This window comes from Motacilla alba, chromosome 5, assembly GCF_015832195.1.
Source record: "Motacilla alba alba isolate MOTALB_02 chromosome 5, Motacilla_alba_V1.0_pri, whole genome shotgun sequence".
In the NCBI taxonomy this organism is placed as follows: domain Eukaryota; kingdom Metazoa; phylum Chordata; class Aves; order Passeriformes; family Motacillidae; genus Motacilla; species Motacilla alba.
In genome coordinates, this window is record NC_052020.1 from 17,010,956 (window position 1) to 17,031,481 (window position 20,526).

General features: G+C 41.0%; 1 protein-coding gene across 8 annotated transcripts in view; it reads right to left on the reverse strand.

Annotated features, from left to right (window-relative positions):
- TSPAN4 (tetraspanin 4) overlaps window positions 1-20,526 on the reverse strand; it is a 415,376-nt gene that overhangs the window by 32,763 nt on the left and 362,087 nt on the right. For all 8 annotated transcript variants that reach the window (XM_038139117.1, XM_038139111.1, XM_038139116.1 and 5 more), the window contains one exon: window positions 15,598-15,672. In XM_038139117.1, the coding sequence (XP_037995045.1) occupies window positions 15,598-15,672 (75 nt within the window). The remainder of the gene's footprint in view (window positions 1-15,597; window positions 15,673-20,526) is intronic.

Here is a 20,526-nt window from a genome sequence, read left to right on the forward strand (position 1 = left end):
GGTGCAAAGCACTGTTGTCAGGGAAAGGTGGGCGATGCACAAGCAGAAGTCCCTTCATCTTCTTACCTGTGGCAAAGTGAGGCTGTGCCACAAGAGTTAAAACTTCCTGCCCACAGAAAAATAAGAAAACAGAGCTAGAACTCGCTACAGTGCAACACTATGCAGCAACATGACAAATTAGGAATATTTGGTACAATTTAAAAATAGTGGATAACAGGGTTCCTCTGTCTGGGAGATGCTCTCTGACTTCAGTGAGGTTGTTTCACTCTTGATCAAGAAATGACTGGCTGGCTGCAAAGCCAGATTTACCTATTTTAGAATAACTACCCTCATCACTTTGAGCTGTGTGGGTATTTCTGTGACTTTCTCATTTATTTTTCATATATAAATAATGAATAAGAATATATGAGAATAAGAATATTAAATAAGCTGACTGTAATGCATTTTAAATAAACCTACTTCTTCTTTTTTTAGCTCTAAATTAAATGCAAAGTAAGCACCTCTCAAATGCTTGTGGCTAAATTTACCACTGGGAACTTAATGGGTGTGCTGATGAAACATTTACCTGCACCTGTTTTGGCCATAAAGAGAAAAAATTTGCACATTCAATACATTCAGCTTTACATCCAGCCTCTCCTCTGCCATGACTGCCTGCTTAATATGTACAAATGAAAGATTAAATGGGGAAAACTGGAAAACTTTAAAGTCTGGACTTCTTTAAAAAAACATTTTCAGACACTGTTTAGGCCACCACACATGAGCTGAGATTTATAAAGTTCTGCCATTCACATCTCTATTCTGTTTCAATAAATGCCATTATAAAGTTTTCAGACTAGTAATAAAAAAGCTATTAATGTGTTTCCTCCACGCTAATCAATTCAATATGGGGATTGTGATGTTAACACTACTTTACATTACTGCCTTCATAATTTCTCATTCTTCCAATATATAAAATAAACAAAAGGGTTTTGGATTCCTTATAGATTCATTTTTATCTCAAAGTGAAAGCTGTGTGAGATTTGTGGCTTCAGACTCATAGCTGGCGATAAGCTTCTCCTTCCTTCCTCTTCTCAAACTAAATATATAAAGAGAGTTTAACAAAATTAATTGCAGCATTCACTGTTCATGAATTTCTATGCTTGTGTAATTCATTTCCTTGCAGATAGTGAAGCAAAAGGGGATTCTCTTGCTGCCAAGGTTACAGGATTCATGAGTCAAGCCTGCTCAGAACTAATGGAGAATAAGTAAAGAATCCCCCTCATCACTCCTTTCACTAGGGGCGAGTTTTTAATCTCTTTAAATAACTTGTGGCCATGGGATTTCATTCCTTAGGATACAGGGACAGAACAAATGCAGCCAGGAAAATCCTGAACAGCCATTTCTGCCACAATTTGTGAAATGCCTAGTAAGAAACATTACTCCCAGCTAGGGGACCAATCATACTCATATTCATCTCCAGCAAAGTGTAAAGCCCCTCATTCAATCCCTTCAACTGCTCCTCCAATCTTCGACCCAGGCACGATGCAGGAAAGGCAGAACAGTCTGTGCTCCCTGAGGAAAGGCAGCAGCATAAACCCTTCCTTTTCTCCCCACCTAATCCCAGTGCTCAGAGCTGCTGACTGGAGAGGTCAGAAAAGGGGGGGACTCATCCCTCACCAGGACCATTAATGAAGCCCGGGTGGGTGAGGTGGAGCCACAGAGCACTGCAGGGTCAATCTGGTGCAGAGCAACCAACTCACTTGCAGGTGCTGAGTACACTTATGAGAAATAGCTTTATTTGCAGGAAAAGACCTATACTGCCACCCTTCCTAAATCCTAAAGCCCTTCCTGTACATTCTGAGACAATCCAGGTTTGAGGAGGGATACTGGTACATCCAGAAGGCAATGAGCTTTTCCTGAGTTTTCTTGGATTTTTAAGTTAGAGAGTGGAAAGACAATTTCATTTCCTACTTCATAAAATGCAATCCATCTTCCATTCCCCACTCACTCTTATAAAAATCTGCTGAGATAAAAGCCTTGTTTAATTTATTCTTCCATTTCACCTTGAAATGGATGACCAGGTAAGCTGGCAGTTCCTGATAAAACAAAGGAAGGGATCCAAACCTACACGCTTAATAACATGAAGGCATTTTAACCCTCCATGTACAACCCTATTCCAAGGGGAATATGAGAGGCTCAGCATTGTGGTCACAGGACACAAAAAAGAGAATGTTAAGATTCATTCTTACCCAGGGAATTCTTCCCTTGTGAAGCAAGTTGCTGCAGTGGGCAGTGCCCTGAAGCACGTGCCACCACTGTGCTGCTGTTCAGGGTCACTGCACCTCAGAGATGACTTGCAGACATGAGAGGGATTCTGGGCACTCCACATACCAGCAGGAACTCTCTTTCAGGAAATCTCAAAATTAAAGCTACTCTGAATTATCTCCAAGCAGGTCAACAAGGGAGAGACACCCAAATCACTCTCAGCTTAAAACCACATTTTTATTACACAGGATGTACTTAAGCATCTGCCAAATATAATTTACCTTTAGCACTAATTTTTCTCTTTATCAGACTCCACCACCACTTCAAAGAGCACCTAGAAATTGCTTAAAAACAACCTCTGTAACAAGTGTCAAATGCTTGCTTTCTTGACTCCACTTTAATTTGTTCAATCAGAACAAAAGTTATCAGCGTGCAACCTAAAATTCCCACTGGGAAATTGTTTCAAGGACTGAAGGTGAAGTGGTGGGCAAGCCAGAATTGACATGGCGACCTCTCAGTGTCCTCTTCTCTTGGAAGGTTAGAGCAGCCAGGACATTGCAAGCCTTCAGAGATCAGAAAATTGATCCTCTTAATTCACACTATTTAAATTGTGGATTCATGGTGCTAAGCTGAACAAGGCAAACAGTCTTTAAGGAGAAAGAGAATAATTCTATGACTGAAGAAATATGCTTCAAATACTGCATCTCATCAGCTCTGTTTCTCAGTCCCTAAATGTGCCACTTTTCAAAAGAAAATCTATATAGAACAGGACTACTCAACACTTCTCTGATAAATTAATCTTCCCTAGAAGAGTTTTTATGGCAAAATACTTAGAAAAAGTAATACTGGAATCCTTGAATTTAATGTGCTATTAAAAAAAGGGAAAAAATATTAATGAGATGTATCAACTCTAAACATAAAAGCTGTGGAATAGATGAGGACTTAGCAAGTGACCCTTACAGACTATACCACTGCATGGCATCCTGCTGAGGCCAGAAAAAAGCTCCACACACAGTCTGGGATATAAAATATGTTATTAATCTGCACTGAAACTGCTTCATAAACACATGTGAAAAAGGTTCATATGTCCACCTCCAAACCTGGCTGTTGGATCTAGCTGATACACAGAATATAGCAGGGACCACACACAGGCAAATTCACAGCAGGACATACCACAGGTCACTTGAGAGTGTCACTCCAGCCTCTCAGGGAAGAATAAAGCTGCCCCAGGCACACAGCAAACAGGTTTACTCCAATTGGCCAGCTACTCCAGCAGCACATTGCTCAAAACATGCCTGGAATGGGTAGAGGAATGCCTTTGGATCAGAAAAGTCTATTGTACCTATTTCTAGATCAAGCAGGGAATAGAGCTGACCATCTCAGAGCCTGATCCAATCTCTTCCAAGAGCATGTTGACATGAGAAGAGTAATGTTGACAGTTCTGAGGTGCCTGAGGACTGTGTTAGGAGCTGCCTTGGATCAGGAGCAAGGAACCCGAGGATTCCAGAATCCAACCCCTATGGAATTTGCATGGTCCCATCAATTATGGGAAAGCAAAAATCCAAATTCTCCATTTTACCATACATAACACTAGCTGATACTTAAAGATGAATAAAAAAAATAAATATAACCAATCACAAAATCTAATAAACAAGCATGTGGAAAAAGCATATATTAAATCCTCAAAAATTCCAGCTTGATATGGAATGAAGTCTCTCCCTGCTGCCCCCTTAGCAGTTTGATATCAAGCATATTCTAGGAATTCAAAGCTTTTTTAAAAGAGTAATTCCAAGTAATTGACAGTCAAAGCCTAATTGGAAAAGCAGTCATTTCAGTAAGTATCACTGAGGAAAAGCTTGAAGTCGCATGTTCAATTTTAACTCAAATGTTCTCCTTTTGTTTAATCACATCAAACTTATGGTATGCACCAGTGGGAGCATTTTGTTATTGGAAAGCTTTTGCCATTATATGCCTTCAACAAATTACCATAAAACCAAAAAAATGAAGTCAAATGGTTGGTAGATATGCAGATTTCAGATACACTCAATTTCCATAATTTCTGTGAAAAGTGATAACTAGTTGCAGCAGATGCCCAAAATTAATACCCAGAATGAGACAAAAAGGCTGAAATGGGAGTGTTAACAGATAAATATTTCATCTGCTCCAGAATATGCAGTGCCCTGGCAGGCACTACCACTTGGGATGTTGTTTTGCCAGCGCAATGATGGGAAGTTCTGAACAAGAAATGCCAATATCATACACGACAAGAGAGGACTCTGCCCCACGAGAGGCTGGAGAGTTCTTGAACATTGGAAGAGAGCAAATACCACTCCTATCTTCAACAAGGGCAATCAAGAAGATCCAGGAGTTACAGGCTTGGAATTCTGACCTCCCTCCCCGGGAAGGGGATAGAGCAACCAATCCTGGAAACCCTCTCTGAACTCCTGAAGGACAGCAAGACAACTGGGAGCAGTCAGAATGGTTTACAAAGGGTAAATCATGCTTAACTAATGTGACGGTTTTCCAAAATATGGCAACCAGCTCTGTGGGTGAGGGGGGAGCAGTGGATGTTGTTTCCCTCACCTTTATACAGCTTTTGACACCTGTAGCTCTGCAGAGAAAGACCTTGGGGAATTTGTGGACATTAAGTTGACCATGAGCCAGAAATGCATTCTTGCAGCAAACAAGGTCACTGTGAGAGTTGTCCAACACTGCAACAGGTTGCCTAGAGAGACTGTGGAGCCTCCAGCTGTTGAGATAGTCAAAACCCAACTGGACACAGCCCTGGACAGCCTGTTCTCACTGTCCCTGCTTGAAGAGGGGCTTGGACTACCACATCTCAAGAAGTCCCTCCTAAACAAAACAATTCTGCAGTTCCCTACCCTAGCATGGATGCTGCACAGTCATCGAGAACATGCACAGAAAAGCCAAGTTTCCACAGCAGAGATTAGGAAATCAACATCCAGAAGAATGTATCTTTCATTAATTCAATTTCTTTTGGAAATGTGTAATCTTTCTGTAGCCAAAATTCAACCAATTTCTTAGCAGACAACAGCATCCCACATATTCTGCATCACAAGATTAAGACATTATGTTTGAGAACAAAACTCCCTGATCATTGCAGCTGCCAGGCAGTGGGATCTCCTACAGCACTGGAATACATCATTCCACACACTCAAGTGAGCATTATTTGGATCACTAACTAGGGAAGTGGGAAAGGGATTTAAAAATACTAAAGTTGAGGAAAATAGCTTCATGAAAGAAAACAGGCAGCTCCCACTGACTTTACTTAGGGCAGGATTTTACCATACACAAAGTGGTGACTTGTGCATTCATTCTGTGCTGATACTGCACCGTGCAGATTAACTCCTAAAAGGCTTTAAATGGATATGGCAAAACTGTGATATCCAGCAGCAGTTCCAGTGTCCTCGTCTTACTCATCTAATCACCCCTCACTGCAGCTGTCACATGCAAACTGACACCTCCATGAACAGAGCTGAAAGAGAGAACACTTAGGGCAGGCAGTGGGAGAAGCAATCCTCACAGCTCTCAGTGATAAGAGTCAGTATGAAAGAGCTGCCCCTGCCATCTGTACATAAATCAGTGTCAAAGCCAGCACCAACCAGGCTTCCAGCAGAACACCCAGCCCCGGGAAGCCACACCTGGCTGCTGAATGGTCACCTGCAGTGGTGGCAGCAGCAAGGGCACTCTGCTGACATTTACTTAAATATCAGTCCCACTTCAAGGGGGGGGGGGGACGGGACGACGACTGTACAAGCAGTATATTCTCCCCATTTTCTTCACAGTCCTCAAAAAAAAAGATTTTTTCCTTTTTTTTCTCCTCCCAAGCTGACCAACCTTGAAGAAAACATTTCTTCTCTTTGTTTGCACAGATCCAGCTGCTTTTGTGCCAACTACAATGCGTTTCCCATTCATAGAGAAAAAGGTGGACCTAAAAGAAATCTACAGGACGTTTCCTTGGGCATGCTTGTTGCAAAGAGAGTAATGTTGATTCTACTCACAGCTCTTAAATATCCCTGCAACCATTTTGATTAATTCAAATCTTGTTGCAAATCCTTTGGTCCTGAATTTTTAAAAGAAAAACTAGATGTCTTGTGTGATAAATCTGACAAACATCTGGTTCTTAATCAAAATCTTACATGCTTTGTGATTTTTGCTTTCATTATCTCTCTGGATAAAGACTTTTAGTAGTTCCTCAAATATCTTCAATGGTCTTTTGTATCTTTTCCATTTTGCTTCATTTACATAATTTACCAATTTAACATGCAATTCAGTTTGCACTTCAATATGCCCTTCAAGGTGACCTCTGAAAAGGTTTCCTAAATGCTGAGGTTAGGACTTTGTCCACAGAGGCAACATCAGCACTGCTGAAGGAGATGACCAGATGACCTGTATTGTTCTGCTTTCCTGTGGTTCCGAGGCAAGGTGCAGATGGCAAGAACGTCTGGGAGAACAACATCACCCTTGGATTATGGCAGTAAAGTGCAAAATGGAGAAAGCACGAAAATAAAAACATATACTGTTGAATAATAATTCCATAAGCTACCACAGAAATCAACTCATTAAGAAATTGTATCAAAGACAATTAGTAGCAGGAGCAGGGGAGTATTTGGGTTTTGACAAGAACAGCCTCTCTGAAAATTCTCTTTTCTCAGGGATGCCTTCCCTGCAATTTAAAGGCATTGAAGAGGGTACACAAAATGACTGCAGTACAATAAAGTGAATTAGGATTGTGCCATGGTTAAAACAATTTTTGCACAAGCCTCACTCATTGCTAATGCCAGGACACTGCAGCAGAATTGTTTTATATTACCATCATCCAAATTATCAGAGGCACTCTACATGTCAAGTAAGAAATGTGTGCACTCAGAAAATATAAAAAAAAGCTCTTACTCTGCTCCCTGTCAAGACATATCCCTTTACACAAAATCTACTCCATCTTCCAGCTCAGTCACTTCCTACTGTCAAGTCAATCAGGATTTTGCTGCACACAGATTCAGGGAGCCCAAGATCCCAAATGATTAAAGATTATTAGTTCATATTAAACATGATTTCAGCAAGCAGGCATCAATGACCATTGATTGGTAATCACTATTGATTATGCTGGTTTTGTAAGTCTGGGGAAGAGATTTCAAAAGTTACAATGGCTGGTGCCCAGAAAGTTGCTAAACCTCTTTCCTCATGCCTGAACTTCACAGCAAGAATTCAACCCACAAAATTATCAGTGGAAAAGACTACTCCACCTTGCAGTGCAGTGATATTTCCAATGAGAAGCCTTGGACGTATCAGGGATTTTGGGCAATACAAAGTCCCTGAGCATGATCTGTGGCCTTGAAGTCAACACACTCCAGCCTTAAGAGAACCCACAAATGGTAATGGTTTGGAGCTGCTGATCAACAGATCCCAGTCTGAACTAGTTCACTGCCTAGCACTGCTGAGTTAAATCAAAGGAAGGAGTTGAAGAAACCTCAGCTGCAAATTATGCCTAATAAAGTGGTCAACCTAGCTCATCACTCTTCAACTGCAGCTGACAAATCCAAGACAAGGACTATATGCGATTGGCCTGCTTACAGTCTGATAACACAAAAAGTCATCTTCCCCTCTCTTTTTCTAGTATGTAAAAAATGTTAAGCATTTAGTTTACTGTCATTTTCTAATGTTGCCTGATATACATTGTGACACATCAAAAATGTTCATAGAATGAATAAAAAATGTGCTGTCTGTTTCAATATACTACCTCAGTCATCCCTCAGCATTTGATGTGGCCTGTATTTAAACATCTAAAGCTGCCTTAATTATTTATTTTATCACCTTTCTAAACCATTCCTTTCTCCTTCTGCTATTCTTCCCTTTGTCAAATAAAATTGTATAAAACCAGTGCCAGAAGAGAAGCAAGCTGGGCTCAGTCACCAGCTACAGCTGATGTTGATGAGGTGTGTGTAACCCGGTGCTGCTCACTCCAACTCTGTCAGTACTCCACACTAGTGTGCACTCAGTTCCACATCCATCCAGATGCTGAAATTCTTCTGTGACCACATGTGAGTCAAAACTGAGTAAAAACCTGTCTTGTGGAACAGTAAGGTCCCATTCCACTAATTCAGACATGGGAGCACTACACATTCCCCAGGATACACTGCAGCCTCAGGATTTGGCCTCTAACATCACTTCTCCCAGGCAGCAAAAGCAGAACTGAACTACTCACCAATTGTAATGCCCTTTAAGGGATTGATGAAAAGCACACACATGTACAAAGTATTTAAAAACCAGCACTACTGTATGCCAGGGTCTTCCTTGGGAAAGGCTGGTTGAAGACCCGCACCACTTATATTTTGTCTACTATGAAACCTGAAACTTGAGGTGTGGGAAACAGATCATCGTAAAAGTGCTCCACAATGAAGACATAATTTGACATCCTCCTGAGATCATGAGTTAACCTGCAATTAAAGATTGGAAACTAGCAAGAAGGAGGCCCAATCACATCTCTTCCTGCTGTAGACTGATATATTACCAAATACTTATTAGGAAACCCTTAGGTGGATTTAGGGATGTCAGGAAATAAACAATAGATCCGGCTGGCTTTAAGTCAGGCACAACGGCAGCAACAGCTGTGTCTGATTCATCCACACTGATAGGGGAATTCATATCCCAGTTAGCCAGGGTGGAGGCCAGGACTGGATTTCTCCTGAGAAAAAAGCACTATTCCTGTGCAGTGGGACACTGTGGAAAACACTGAACTTACTCTGCAGTATGAGCAAAAAGCCATACTGCCAAGGATGAGACACGCACCTTCATCTTCATTTCTGAACTCAGCCAAAGTAGGAAGACAGGAGGCATAAAGAGCTTGCAGGCTGCTGCATTATCTGATCTTTACAAAGAGTATTTGTGTTAGGCATGGAGCTTAATTTAGGAGAGTTTGATTTTCCTTTCCCTGCACCTATTCCCCTGCTAACATTTTATTCAAGAAATCAATTAGGCCTTGATCAACCATTGATCGAGAGCTCCCAATGGGGAGCCCTAATGCATTTTATCTGCAGCTATTGTTCCTAAATACACCTATTTCTGAGCATGCACTTAATTCTTTTCATCAATACTGTGCTATCCTTCAAGAAGCCTGTTAATAACATTTTGGAAGTGCACTTTCAGTGCAGCCATACTTAGACAAATGAATTAGTGAAACTACCGGGATTTCCTTTGGTGTGTTTGGTTTTTTCAGTGGCACAGGTAAATAGATTCCACGCCTCTCATGTCCTCCTGCTAAAAAAGGTTAAAGGGATGCGTTGGAGTTCAAGATACTAAATGGAAAGCTGTTCAGAACAAATGGAAAAAGCTAACCAATAATGCTTAAAAACAAGCATTCATTATTTTTCACTAAATTCCTTATGGAATGAAAGATGTGATGCCTCTTCACACACTCCAGAATTCTTTGCTGTCATTAGCGTTTTCCTAGCAATATTTCTTTTAAAGACCCATAAGGTGCAAATCAACTTTAACAAGACTTAGCATATGATTAAATCAGTCACATGGGTTCAAGCATGCACTTAGGTTATGTGCTGAACAGGGAGAGATTTAAACCCATGCCTGACTGCTTTGCTGAAAAGAAGCCAAAGTAAATTGACTATAATTAAATTCTTTTGATGAAATTTCTGCAACTCCCTATTGTGGGACACCAGTACTGAAATGCTAATACACTAGTTCAAATTAAGCTTATTACCAAGTAAAATAAACCACAGAGACACTTCAGTCTTTTCTTACTTTATACCACTATTTATATAACATTATTTTGCATTAGAGAAATAAAATACTTGACCAGAGCTAAAACATCTGACTCACAGAGCAGTAATTGTAGTGAGTGCATCACCATCCAGGAGGCAATCTATAGATTCCTGCACTGCTACTGCTGTTGATCTGAAAAACAGCTTTTAGCTATGTCAGCACTCACTGCAAAACCCAAATTCCAGAACACTGCCAGAAAGCAGGTATATGCCAGGAACTTGATTGGTGGATTTGATAATTGTAAAGGTCTTTTACAAACCACGTAAACTTTAACTGGAAAATAAACCAAATGGAACTTTAACTGGAAAATAAAGCATTAGCACACAGACTGCTCAGAAACCATTGCATACACATGCCAGGACTTGCACATCCTCACAGAAATACCAGAGAGAGTTCAAATTGCCCTTGTCCTCTAGAGAGCCTTCCCTGCATGCTGACAAGTGCACACGCTATCCACACAGATTCTGTTCTGAAATTATCTCAGCCCTGCACAGCAGCAAGAACAGCTCTGTTCACTGTGGCAAAGGAGGATACAGGCACCCAATAATTGCACCACCACTCAAGAGTTCCAGCAGTGAGAAGGGGATGGTGCAGGCGAAGTCAAATGCTGATGGAGAAACATTGCTAGAAAAGGGTCATCTGACTGAACAGTGGTGCAGTGACCATTCTGCCAGTTTTGCAGGCTTTTCCACAGCCTGTTGTTTTCCAATAAGTTCAGACCATCTCTAAACTGCATACAGTTTGGGTGATCTTGTCTCTTCACTTTAGACTCCATTTCTCCACTTCCAGCAATGTTAACATGCCCTGTGTGTGCATTTTGGACAGCCCTGTGGGCTGTGCTGACTGGGAACATGAGGCACTTCATTACCTGAGGAGACATTTCTGCTGCACTGTCAAAGGCAAACATGGAAAACTTTTAAGCTCTCTTGACAGAAGCCCAATGAGAACAAGTTTCTGCAGTAGAATTGAACTAAACTTTATATATGAATAATTCCATCAGGTTTTTGTGAATCCCTCCCTCACACCAGTGAGCAGCTCAGCAGGATCTGATAATTTCTGTGAGCAACTGCACATGAGTGCAGCAAATGGAAGAGATTGTGTTTTTCCATTTTCTAAAGTCAAATGTGTAAGAGGTTGTGAGGGCTGAGCTATATTTGAAATCATATCCACTAAATTTCAACCTGCTGTCTTTGTATGGGATGAGGCAAAATAACAATCAGAAATTAAAACAATTTTCAATTTCTTTTCAGAAACAAAGCAAGAAATGCCTCAATCTACAGACTATATTTTTTATAAGATAGCAGCAAAAGCTATATTGGAGCAGCATGGAAAACAAGAACTTTTTCACACATTTCATGAAAAACAGAAGTAGCCATTATTTTCAATCCTCTGTGGGCCATTTTCAGCACAGCTAAGCAGGCATGGAATTTAGGCTGCAATTTTCACAGGGACCCAAGTGAGTTAATAGCCTAATCTTTATTGAAAATTCTCATCTTAACTTCAAGTTGCCAATAGCAGTAACTGCTCCCATAATCAAATATCATAGTCAGTGATTCTTCAGTGCTTTTGTTCTTTTCCTGACTTATGTTACTTATGTTGCATGTTATGTTTGACATTTAAAAATAAGAAAAACAAAACAAAACAAAAACCCAACAACTTAAGCCTCCCCCCCTCCCCCACCAACCACAACACACACAAAAGCCAACCCCACATTATGGCAGTTTAGTAATGTTCTTTCATTTGTGGGTATTACATAGCTCTGCCTCTAAATCATATAAAATGCAGACATCTACTGAAAAAAACCCACCTATTACAGCTGCAAAAAAGTAAATATGGACTTTTCTTTTTTCTATGCTTCCAGGAGAACCATCACAGCAAAAATAAATACAGACACTAAAACCAGGAGGATTATACAAGTTAGAACTCGTCCAAGACTGTGCATTTTATTAGCATAATTTACCTTCCAGCAGGATGCAATATGGTGTTGAGAAATATGAGTATCCAACCTCTGACAGGATAGGGCTCTGCTTCTTTCCCCTTATCCCAATAAAATTAAGGCTAACCCTCTCAATACTCTGTGGATCTGTTATAAATACACAGAGAGCCTCCTATAGAAATGTCAAACATATAAAAATGCCAAATGCTGCACTCCATCGATGGAATCAAAATAAAACATACTGAAGAGAAAATTCTGCCTCTAGATAGGTAGCCATGCCACATGACTCCAGAAATGTCACTGGAGTTTGGACTGCTTCAAATGGGGGCATAAATGTAGCTTGAAAAAAAACCTGCACTCAGAGTGATAACAACCTGCCTTAGTTCTCATAATCACACCAACTCCATTCAATACCCAATCTCTTGGGATGGGTCTTCTGACCTCAAAAAATTAAAAGCCACACTTTAGGAACTGTTATAGGAATGTGCGCAAATGCCAACAGGAGTTTCCAGGTGCCTCAGGTGCTCACATTGAGCTGAAGACAGCCTATGAACCAGTCCCTCTGCTGCTTTGGGAATAGCCAGGATAAAATAAAAGGGCTATAGGTTTTTCCTGACAACCATCCTATAGGAATGCATTCCATTACAGCCCATATTCACTTCTGCAGAAGTCACGAGATTCATATTTTGCAACACAACCAATCAGGGCAGTTGGAAGAATAGTGAGCAAGGTGTGAGCTCAGGCCCTGCCAAGGAGATCTACAGTGCAGTTACATGAGACAAGGCACTACCCCTTTTCCTTCCTGCACTGTGGACTCCTGAGCTTTCTCCAAGTCCCCCTCTCTTCACAATATCACACTGGATAGCCAGCTCAGAGAAAGAGTTTTCAACTTCAGGGCAGCATTTATCTCATTAGATCATTTATCTGTCAAGAAAAGAAAAGATGACATCCTAGAGCAGAAGATCAAGTTGGCTGTTTAAAAGCTCAGAGAACACCAAGTCACTAGAATGAGAAGCAGAAGCAATTTTTGGGCTTCTCCCAAGCTGACAAATGAGAACAGTTGAGAACAGGTCAGTTGAGGCTTTTGTGAGTCCTAGTTCACCTCCACAGCTGCACACTCTTCCACACCAAGGGAATAAAAAAAAGCCCTGTGCCAAAAAACGATCTGTGAATGGCTGTGAAGAACTTTTGCCATGATGCTTTTTAGCAACTAAGAAGCACCAAAGCAACAGCCCCAGCAATGGATACAGAGAGGCTGCTTCACTGCCCAGGAGCCCAGGCACTGTGTCCACATGGATGCACACCCTCCCTGTGGCTGGTATTGCTCAAAGGGATCATCTGCAGAGTCCTTTTCTCCTGCACACAAAACTAACCTTATTTTCTTCTGATGGACAAGTGTCAGCGTAGAATGTTCATTCACTGATTTTCCAAGGATTTACATTAACTGAATTACTGTGGTGGACTTGTCTGGGTTCATTATTTCCCATACACGTGGCAATATTGTTTTTCACATCAGGAAAGCCAGCACACAAACTCTAAACATGCTGTATGAAAATATTAGTTTTAGGCTGCTGCTGGTTTATTTATTCTGCAGTAGGCAGGATTGCAAGTGTAACACAAACTATTGATTTCCTCAGTATAAGATTTAAAGTCATACAGGAACATTAAGAGCCTCAAATTTGATCATCTGCAATACCCAGACTCCAGCAATTTGTTAACTCAGTAAAACTGCACTTGAACTGGAGCCCATATTTTAGACTCTGTTTTGATCTTACAGACAACTGCAGGGTACTACCTCCTGCAGTATGTGAGTCAGAGGAAAGTTAATTTCCTGATCTCTTTATTAACAATCAATAAAACCCACTGGAAACCAACAGGCTGGAAGGAGGGAGGGAATCCTTCTGATACTTTTTCACTGTTTTAACCTCTGAAGGGTGAGGAGGAACATTGTCTGTGACACACTTGTCAACCTAGCAGCACTGACTGCTTTATGAATAAAAATACTTCATTAATTTCTTTTCTTTCCTACATACCCACACATTTACTGATCTATCAGCCTCAACACCAGCCAACAACAGGAGTTCTACCAGATAATGACTTAGAATATAAGAAATATTTATTTTATTAACCTAATCAGAAATGTTTTCATTTATTTCTTCTGTGTTCAGGACAGGTCTTTATTTTAGATCTGCCGTTATTTGAGAAACTACTATAATTACTCTTTGTAAGATCTTCTAAGCAGAGGATCTCCTTCTTTTCCCATACTGAATCTAGGTTGTCTCCATAATCCCTTTTCATGACAGCTCTCTTCCACCTTTCTCACACTTCTCATTATTTCTGTAACCAAAACTCAACATTATATTCACAGTGAGGCAAGTCTGTTGTACAATGATATGATAATATTTTCTAACTGATTTTATTTCTAAACATAATCAAGTGTTGTGTTTGGGTTTTGGAGGCCCACTGCATATTAAGTAGATGCCTTTACTCCTGTGTGATGTGTAGATCTTTCTGCCAAGAGCTGACAAGTAATTCAGAATCCAATAATGCATACAAGAAATTTTAAATTGTCCCTTCTACTGTAATTACCTGGCAAGTTAATTCCATGTTCCAGCTACAGAATGCTATAGAACCTAGCTCTTTAAAGTCCTTCAGAAGTGCATCTGACAATCACTCACTGATATGACTAATATATAATCACTTGTATCATTAATATACTACTAATTATATTAATAATTTATGCATTAATGAGCACAAAGTTGTTTTCAGGGTTATTTTTTGCTATTGTCTTTCCATTCCTAAAGAAAGTGTTTACCACTCAGGTACCTGATGAATGTTAATTCATGGTAAAATTTTGCCACCTTCCCTGGGATTATTAAGTTCCCTCAGTCTTCAATTGTAAGGGACTTATGATTTTGATTGAATAAGCAGGTGGCACTCAATTACGCCCTTGTTTTGGATTTACTCATGTAAGATTTTTTTAAAGAAAAGGATAAAGATAATTCAGGTAGGCAATATTGCCTGTACAATGGAAGGAACAATGGTGAAACATAAATGTGAAGGCATAAACAAAAGCTGTGTTTATTGAACTTTCATGCATTTACCCTGGCTTTCCACTAGGCTCTAAGTACACATGTGCTGCAAGGAGCAGTGTGGAAAGATAATGGATTTTATGCCTTCACTAGAGCTGAAGACACTTCCTTTTTAACAGTATCAATGTGGCTCTTATACCATAAATATATTTTTAAAAATCAAACTCACTCTGATGGGTATCTCTTCCTACATGCTCTTAAGTAAGGTTTGTTGGCTTCTTTGCTTTTCTGTGGGGTGTTTTGGTGTTTATTTGTGGGCATTTTTGTGGGGTTTTTTGTTTCCTTTCCTTTTGTTAATGACAGATGCACTTGGCAGTATCTGTGACCTTGAGTTGTACACTTGAGCAAGCAAGACAGCCCAGTCCTGCCAGGCTGCTTATGCATTCTGAGAGAGCTCCTTCTGAGAGGAGTGTCTCAAGGAAGACAGAAGCATGATGTGCATACCAAGCCAAGTGCTTCATGATTTATTTATAGGGAAAAGGGGCATATAAATTTGCTGAAGGGGAAAGAAAAATGAAGAATTTGACTTACCTTGTCGGTGTAGACGAAGAACAGAATCACAACAGTGAGCTCCAACAGAAATATAATTAACAGCATGATAAAAAACTGTCAAGAGAAGAAAGGACAGCGGATAAAACAAAAGCAAAAGCCATCAACATCTATTTCAGCTTTTTCTGGGTGCACAGCAAGTACATTCAGCAGATCATGCAGAATGGGGAGTGGGAGTCATACAGGAAGCAGGATACAAAGCTGCTGCAACTGAAAAAGCAGATCAAGGACTAGTGAGGCAACACCATCGTGTCTGGGAATAGGCACAGCTCATTTATAGCACTGGTCCCAATAGAACAACCTAAAATCCCACCAAGAGCAAGCCAGTGCTCTCTTTGACAGCAAACCTGGAAGAGTCTTCCCATGCTAGGTTTTCTTTATTTTTTTTTCCCCACTGGATATTAGTGATGATATCCAATGATATCCATGAAATCCACAGCTTAACTTCCCATGGCAAGAGAAGGTAGCCTGGGCCATAAAGTCACAGCTCCTTTCAAGGGTAATTGTGGGATCAAGGGGGAAGTGAAAGGTGTACCAAGTTAGCTTTATGAGCAGTTTCAGAGAGCTACAAAATCACCCATGAGTTTCAGGTGAAAGGGGCTGATTTGTACCGAAGACATCAAAGCAAAGTTGGGCCACCTCTCTTTCTTCTCATAAGCCATGGAACTGCCTAAAACCCAGGTGTCAAAAGCACAAAGGACTGGATAAAAAACTTTTAACTTAGGGATTTCAGGTAGGTCCTCTAAAGCCCTCAGCTCTTTTTTTGATTGACTTCAGTGAGAGGAACTGCTGGCAATGCCAAACACTTGTGGGAAACTACATCCTCTGCTTCTGTTACCACACTGGATGAGTCTGCAGCAGCATCAACACAGCACTTGCAGACTCCAGAGTGAGTGCTATCAGAGCATTAAATGAAACTGAGTTTTGCATAGATAGGTAAAGGAGAGAGTAATTTTGGAAACTTTTTAGGTTAGGGCAAAGGTCCAGCTGCCTATAACACAAAATTCACACACTTACCAACCTGTAAGGGTGGAATTCTAATACTGAGCAACACCGGTTTAATTGGAATCCCATCCCCAAGAGAAAAACGCAATTACTGTCTCTTCAACCACAAGGCTGCAAACCTATAAAAGTTTAATAGCTACTAAGCCTTTATCAGAATTTCTGCACTGCCTGGTAAGCCAAAACCAAACCTTTGAACCTACAGATTTATGTGACTGAATGGAGGGCAAAAAGTCACAAAGGGGAAAATACTTTTCTTCCCTGGTACAATTACTGTGTCTGCAGAAGTCAATGCATTTTGCCCCATGAATCTTAAATTATTTATTTTCAGATTTTCATCACCAGTATTTTCACACCTGTCTGACCCTAATACTGGATCCTATTACTGCCCTGTTTTGAATCACAGACCTCATTTATGCCCATGATCCAAGCTGATTTCCATATCATTACCATCAAACACTGACCTTCTGTATGGCTTAGCAAACCTGTCTTGGTGCAGCTTGCTTATTTTTTACCATTTCAGCCTGCTGCATAGCATTAACTGAAACAGGACAAAGCACATCCCTCTTTGCAAAGATGCACAGACACTTTGCTCTATCTATTTGGCTGCAGAGTACTTTTTTGCTCATCCATAAAAGCATCACTTATCCAAAATCTGCATGTGAACACCGTTTTCTCCCTGTGAAATTCCCTGGCATAGACAGGCTCGCATGAGACAATTTCTAGAACAAAGGAGAAAGACTGTTTGTTACCCATTATATACAGTGATCAGCATTTCCTACCACAGAACCTCAGTTTCATCAGCTTATCATTTTGCCAAACCTTAATTGTCTGTGCTGATATGTTCTGTGCTTGTTTCTGTCGAAAGGATAAAAGCTTTTGGAAGAACGTCAAAAATAGCATTCCAATTACTTCTAAGAATGAAGCAGGGCAAAGTATTCTATTCTTCCCAGGTTAAATTTCTGGTGCTTTAATTTGAAATCCTCTCATATTGCAGCGTTTAGACCAGGCACCTGACACAGTGCAGCTCCATTTCAGCCACAGAAATTTCAGCCTTTTGTCTTACCCAGCTATATAAGTGGATGTTATGGGAAAGTTATTTGCTTTCAAGAGTCTGAATTTCACACATCACAGAGATGAGAGGGCTCAGCAGCTAAAGCCTGCAAATCATACACCCACATGCTCACACACGACCAGACAAGCCACAAACCCTCCCACAGATCTTTTCAGCTCCTGTGGTGCCTTTCTGCCATCTCCCTAAAGTCAATAGCCTCCAGCCCCACTTCACAGGACATGGCCTGGAACATGGGGTATGTCCAGGAACTGACTCCCCAAAAAACTTAGGGATCTGTTTTCCCTCTGCCCTCAAGAAAGTTTTTCCTCCCTACTCTGCATGCAGCTTCATGGAGAGAGTACAGATGAAGTCAGGGAGAAAGGCTGCCCCAAGTAAGAACATTTCTAACAGCAGATGGGGAATTGTTTGGCTTAGGATATGATCTGGCTACAAGTATTAGAGAAACTGGACCTACAAGCAGCAGACAATCCAGGCAGGAGACACTTGTGTACATGGATACCCAGGAGGAATGAGGCCTTTGAGAGGATGGTGGCCTGGGGAGGACTCTATGCTGGAGCCATGGAAAAAAAAGAGCAAGAAATAAAGAGTGGTCATAAAAGAAATCATCCTGCACTGATCCCCATGACTGAGTACAATGTGCAGGGAATGAACTGGAGACTGGCAAGAGGGGAGGAAAGGTGTCTGGAGGGAAGTTTCTCAAGAAGAGGTGTTTTCTCAAGTATGTCATTATTTCTTAATACTAGGAACAGTAATTAAAATTTCAACTGAATTGGTGACAAATGCAGTGCAATTTCACATCTCAGGAGTATTTCCCCCTGCAACACCAACTCTGCTAAAAGCTACCAGCCTCAGACTGGAGCAGAGAGCTGCTCTTGCCAGCTGTGCCATTGTGCCCCCCAGCTGAAGGAGGCTGGACCTTCTGGCAAGATCCTGACAGTGCTCCTGCTTCCTCAGGTCATACTAGAGAAATAGGAATGACACTGACATCAGAAAAAGATGATAAAATTGTGGAGTCAAGCACTCAAAGTTTAGGAAATACCAGGAAATAAAAATCCTCTCAGTGATGGTTATGTATCATGCCTAAGTCTTTCCCTACAGAGACTGAGAGGGTCCTCCAAGCTGGGAATTTGGTTTCATGCACTGCAAATCTTGGAAGCCATAGAGTGAACCAAGACTAATGTACATTGTTCAGAAAGTCAAAACCTAGATAAGGATTATCCTTTATCTCCATAGAAAAAAAAATTAGGTTCTATACAAAAGTATAAAGTAGCTAATTCTATCTTTTTTTACATTTGGAAGCATTGGCAGAGGCCTCATGGCTATATCACAGATAACTAACAAGTATTAGGAATCCCCATGTGTGCAGACAGTAGAGACCTCTGCTGTATCTTTCATTACGAACATTAATTAAGTGAGATCAACCTCAACACAGAGGCTTCACACTAATCACCTGGTAAAATCTACTCGCATGTCAGCTCATCTGTCATCCCCCTTCTAAAGAAGAGCTGTACCTGAACCCAAAAGAACGCCTTGGAAAGCAGCAAGCAAGGTTTCAGCCTGTGATGGCTGCAAAGCAAGGCCTGAACGCTGCAGCACATCCTGCTATTCACCAGACTAAAGTGCAGGCACAGCCTGCTCACGTGCACAGCCTGCTCCTCTAGTCCACAGCACCTTCCAACAGGTCATTATCACTTCCATCCTCAGTATCATCCCAAAGGGAATGATGCCCAATCTAGGGCCAGACCCAGCTCGGCATATACCATTCCAATTTAGAAGGAACAAACATGAACTCCCTGAAGGCTCTCAGCACCTAAACCCCCAGCACATCTGCTGGAAACTCTCACAGCTGCTTTTCAACAGAGTTCTCTCACTGTGGTGATAAATACTGAGAAGAATAAAATTGAGTTTTGTTTGGTTCACTGGGGCTGTAGGCTATTGGTATAATAAAGATTTATGCATGGAAAAACAACAATCCCAAAGCAAAGCATTCATGTGAAACTCCATAAAAAAAGATTAATCTGACCTTGTACAGAAAAATGCTTTAGCATACTGCTTGTCAAACAGTGGGATGCAACCCAGCAGAGGTTCAGTGGAGAGGCCCCTACTGCTCAGCTTTTCATAAATTACACCTGAAATAACCCCATAGAAGCTTTGATGAGGAGGGAGGTAAGGTAACACCCTTCTGTCTACCACTGCTGATTTCCAACCCCTAAGAAAACCAAAGCTAGTTTCCCAGCAGCTACCTTTATATTGTACAAACCCTTTGACTTTCCCACAGATTCTCAATAAAGGTGATGGAAAAGGAAGTATACAACTGCTACCAAACCTACATCATGGATATGTATCACCCTCCTGCTGTCAGAGAGAAAAGTCTGCTAGAGGAGAGGAGGTCCCAAATTTCAACTCCATTCCCACTGCATCTGTACCAGGCTTTTGACTCACTTCCAGTTTTGTTCATTCAGGCTGCTGATACCAGTTGAAGAATCAAAAACTGTACCCTGTGTACATCACTTAAAGCATGTTTCCATTGCTGCTCACACAGGCAGAGAACAACAAGTTAATTGTATTTCCCTTCCAAACAAGCAGGATTCCCTGGTTTCTCAGATGCTACAGACACTTATCTCTCTATGACTGACAGCACACACTAATACACAGGACTGGATCATCTTCTTCCCACTGCCTCTCCCTCCCAAATCTTCTCAATAGAGGGTTCATGTTGCTCTAATTGCCCATCTCTCCATGTCCAGAGTAGCTGACCTTCTCTCAGTGTCACTAAGGGAAAAAAGTGACCCGATGCAATGAAAACCAAGGTATGATTGTCTTGTTAGCCTCCT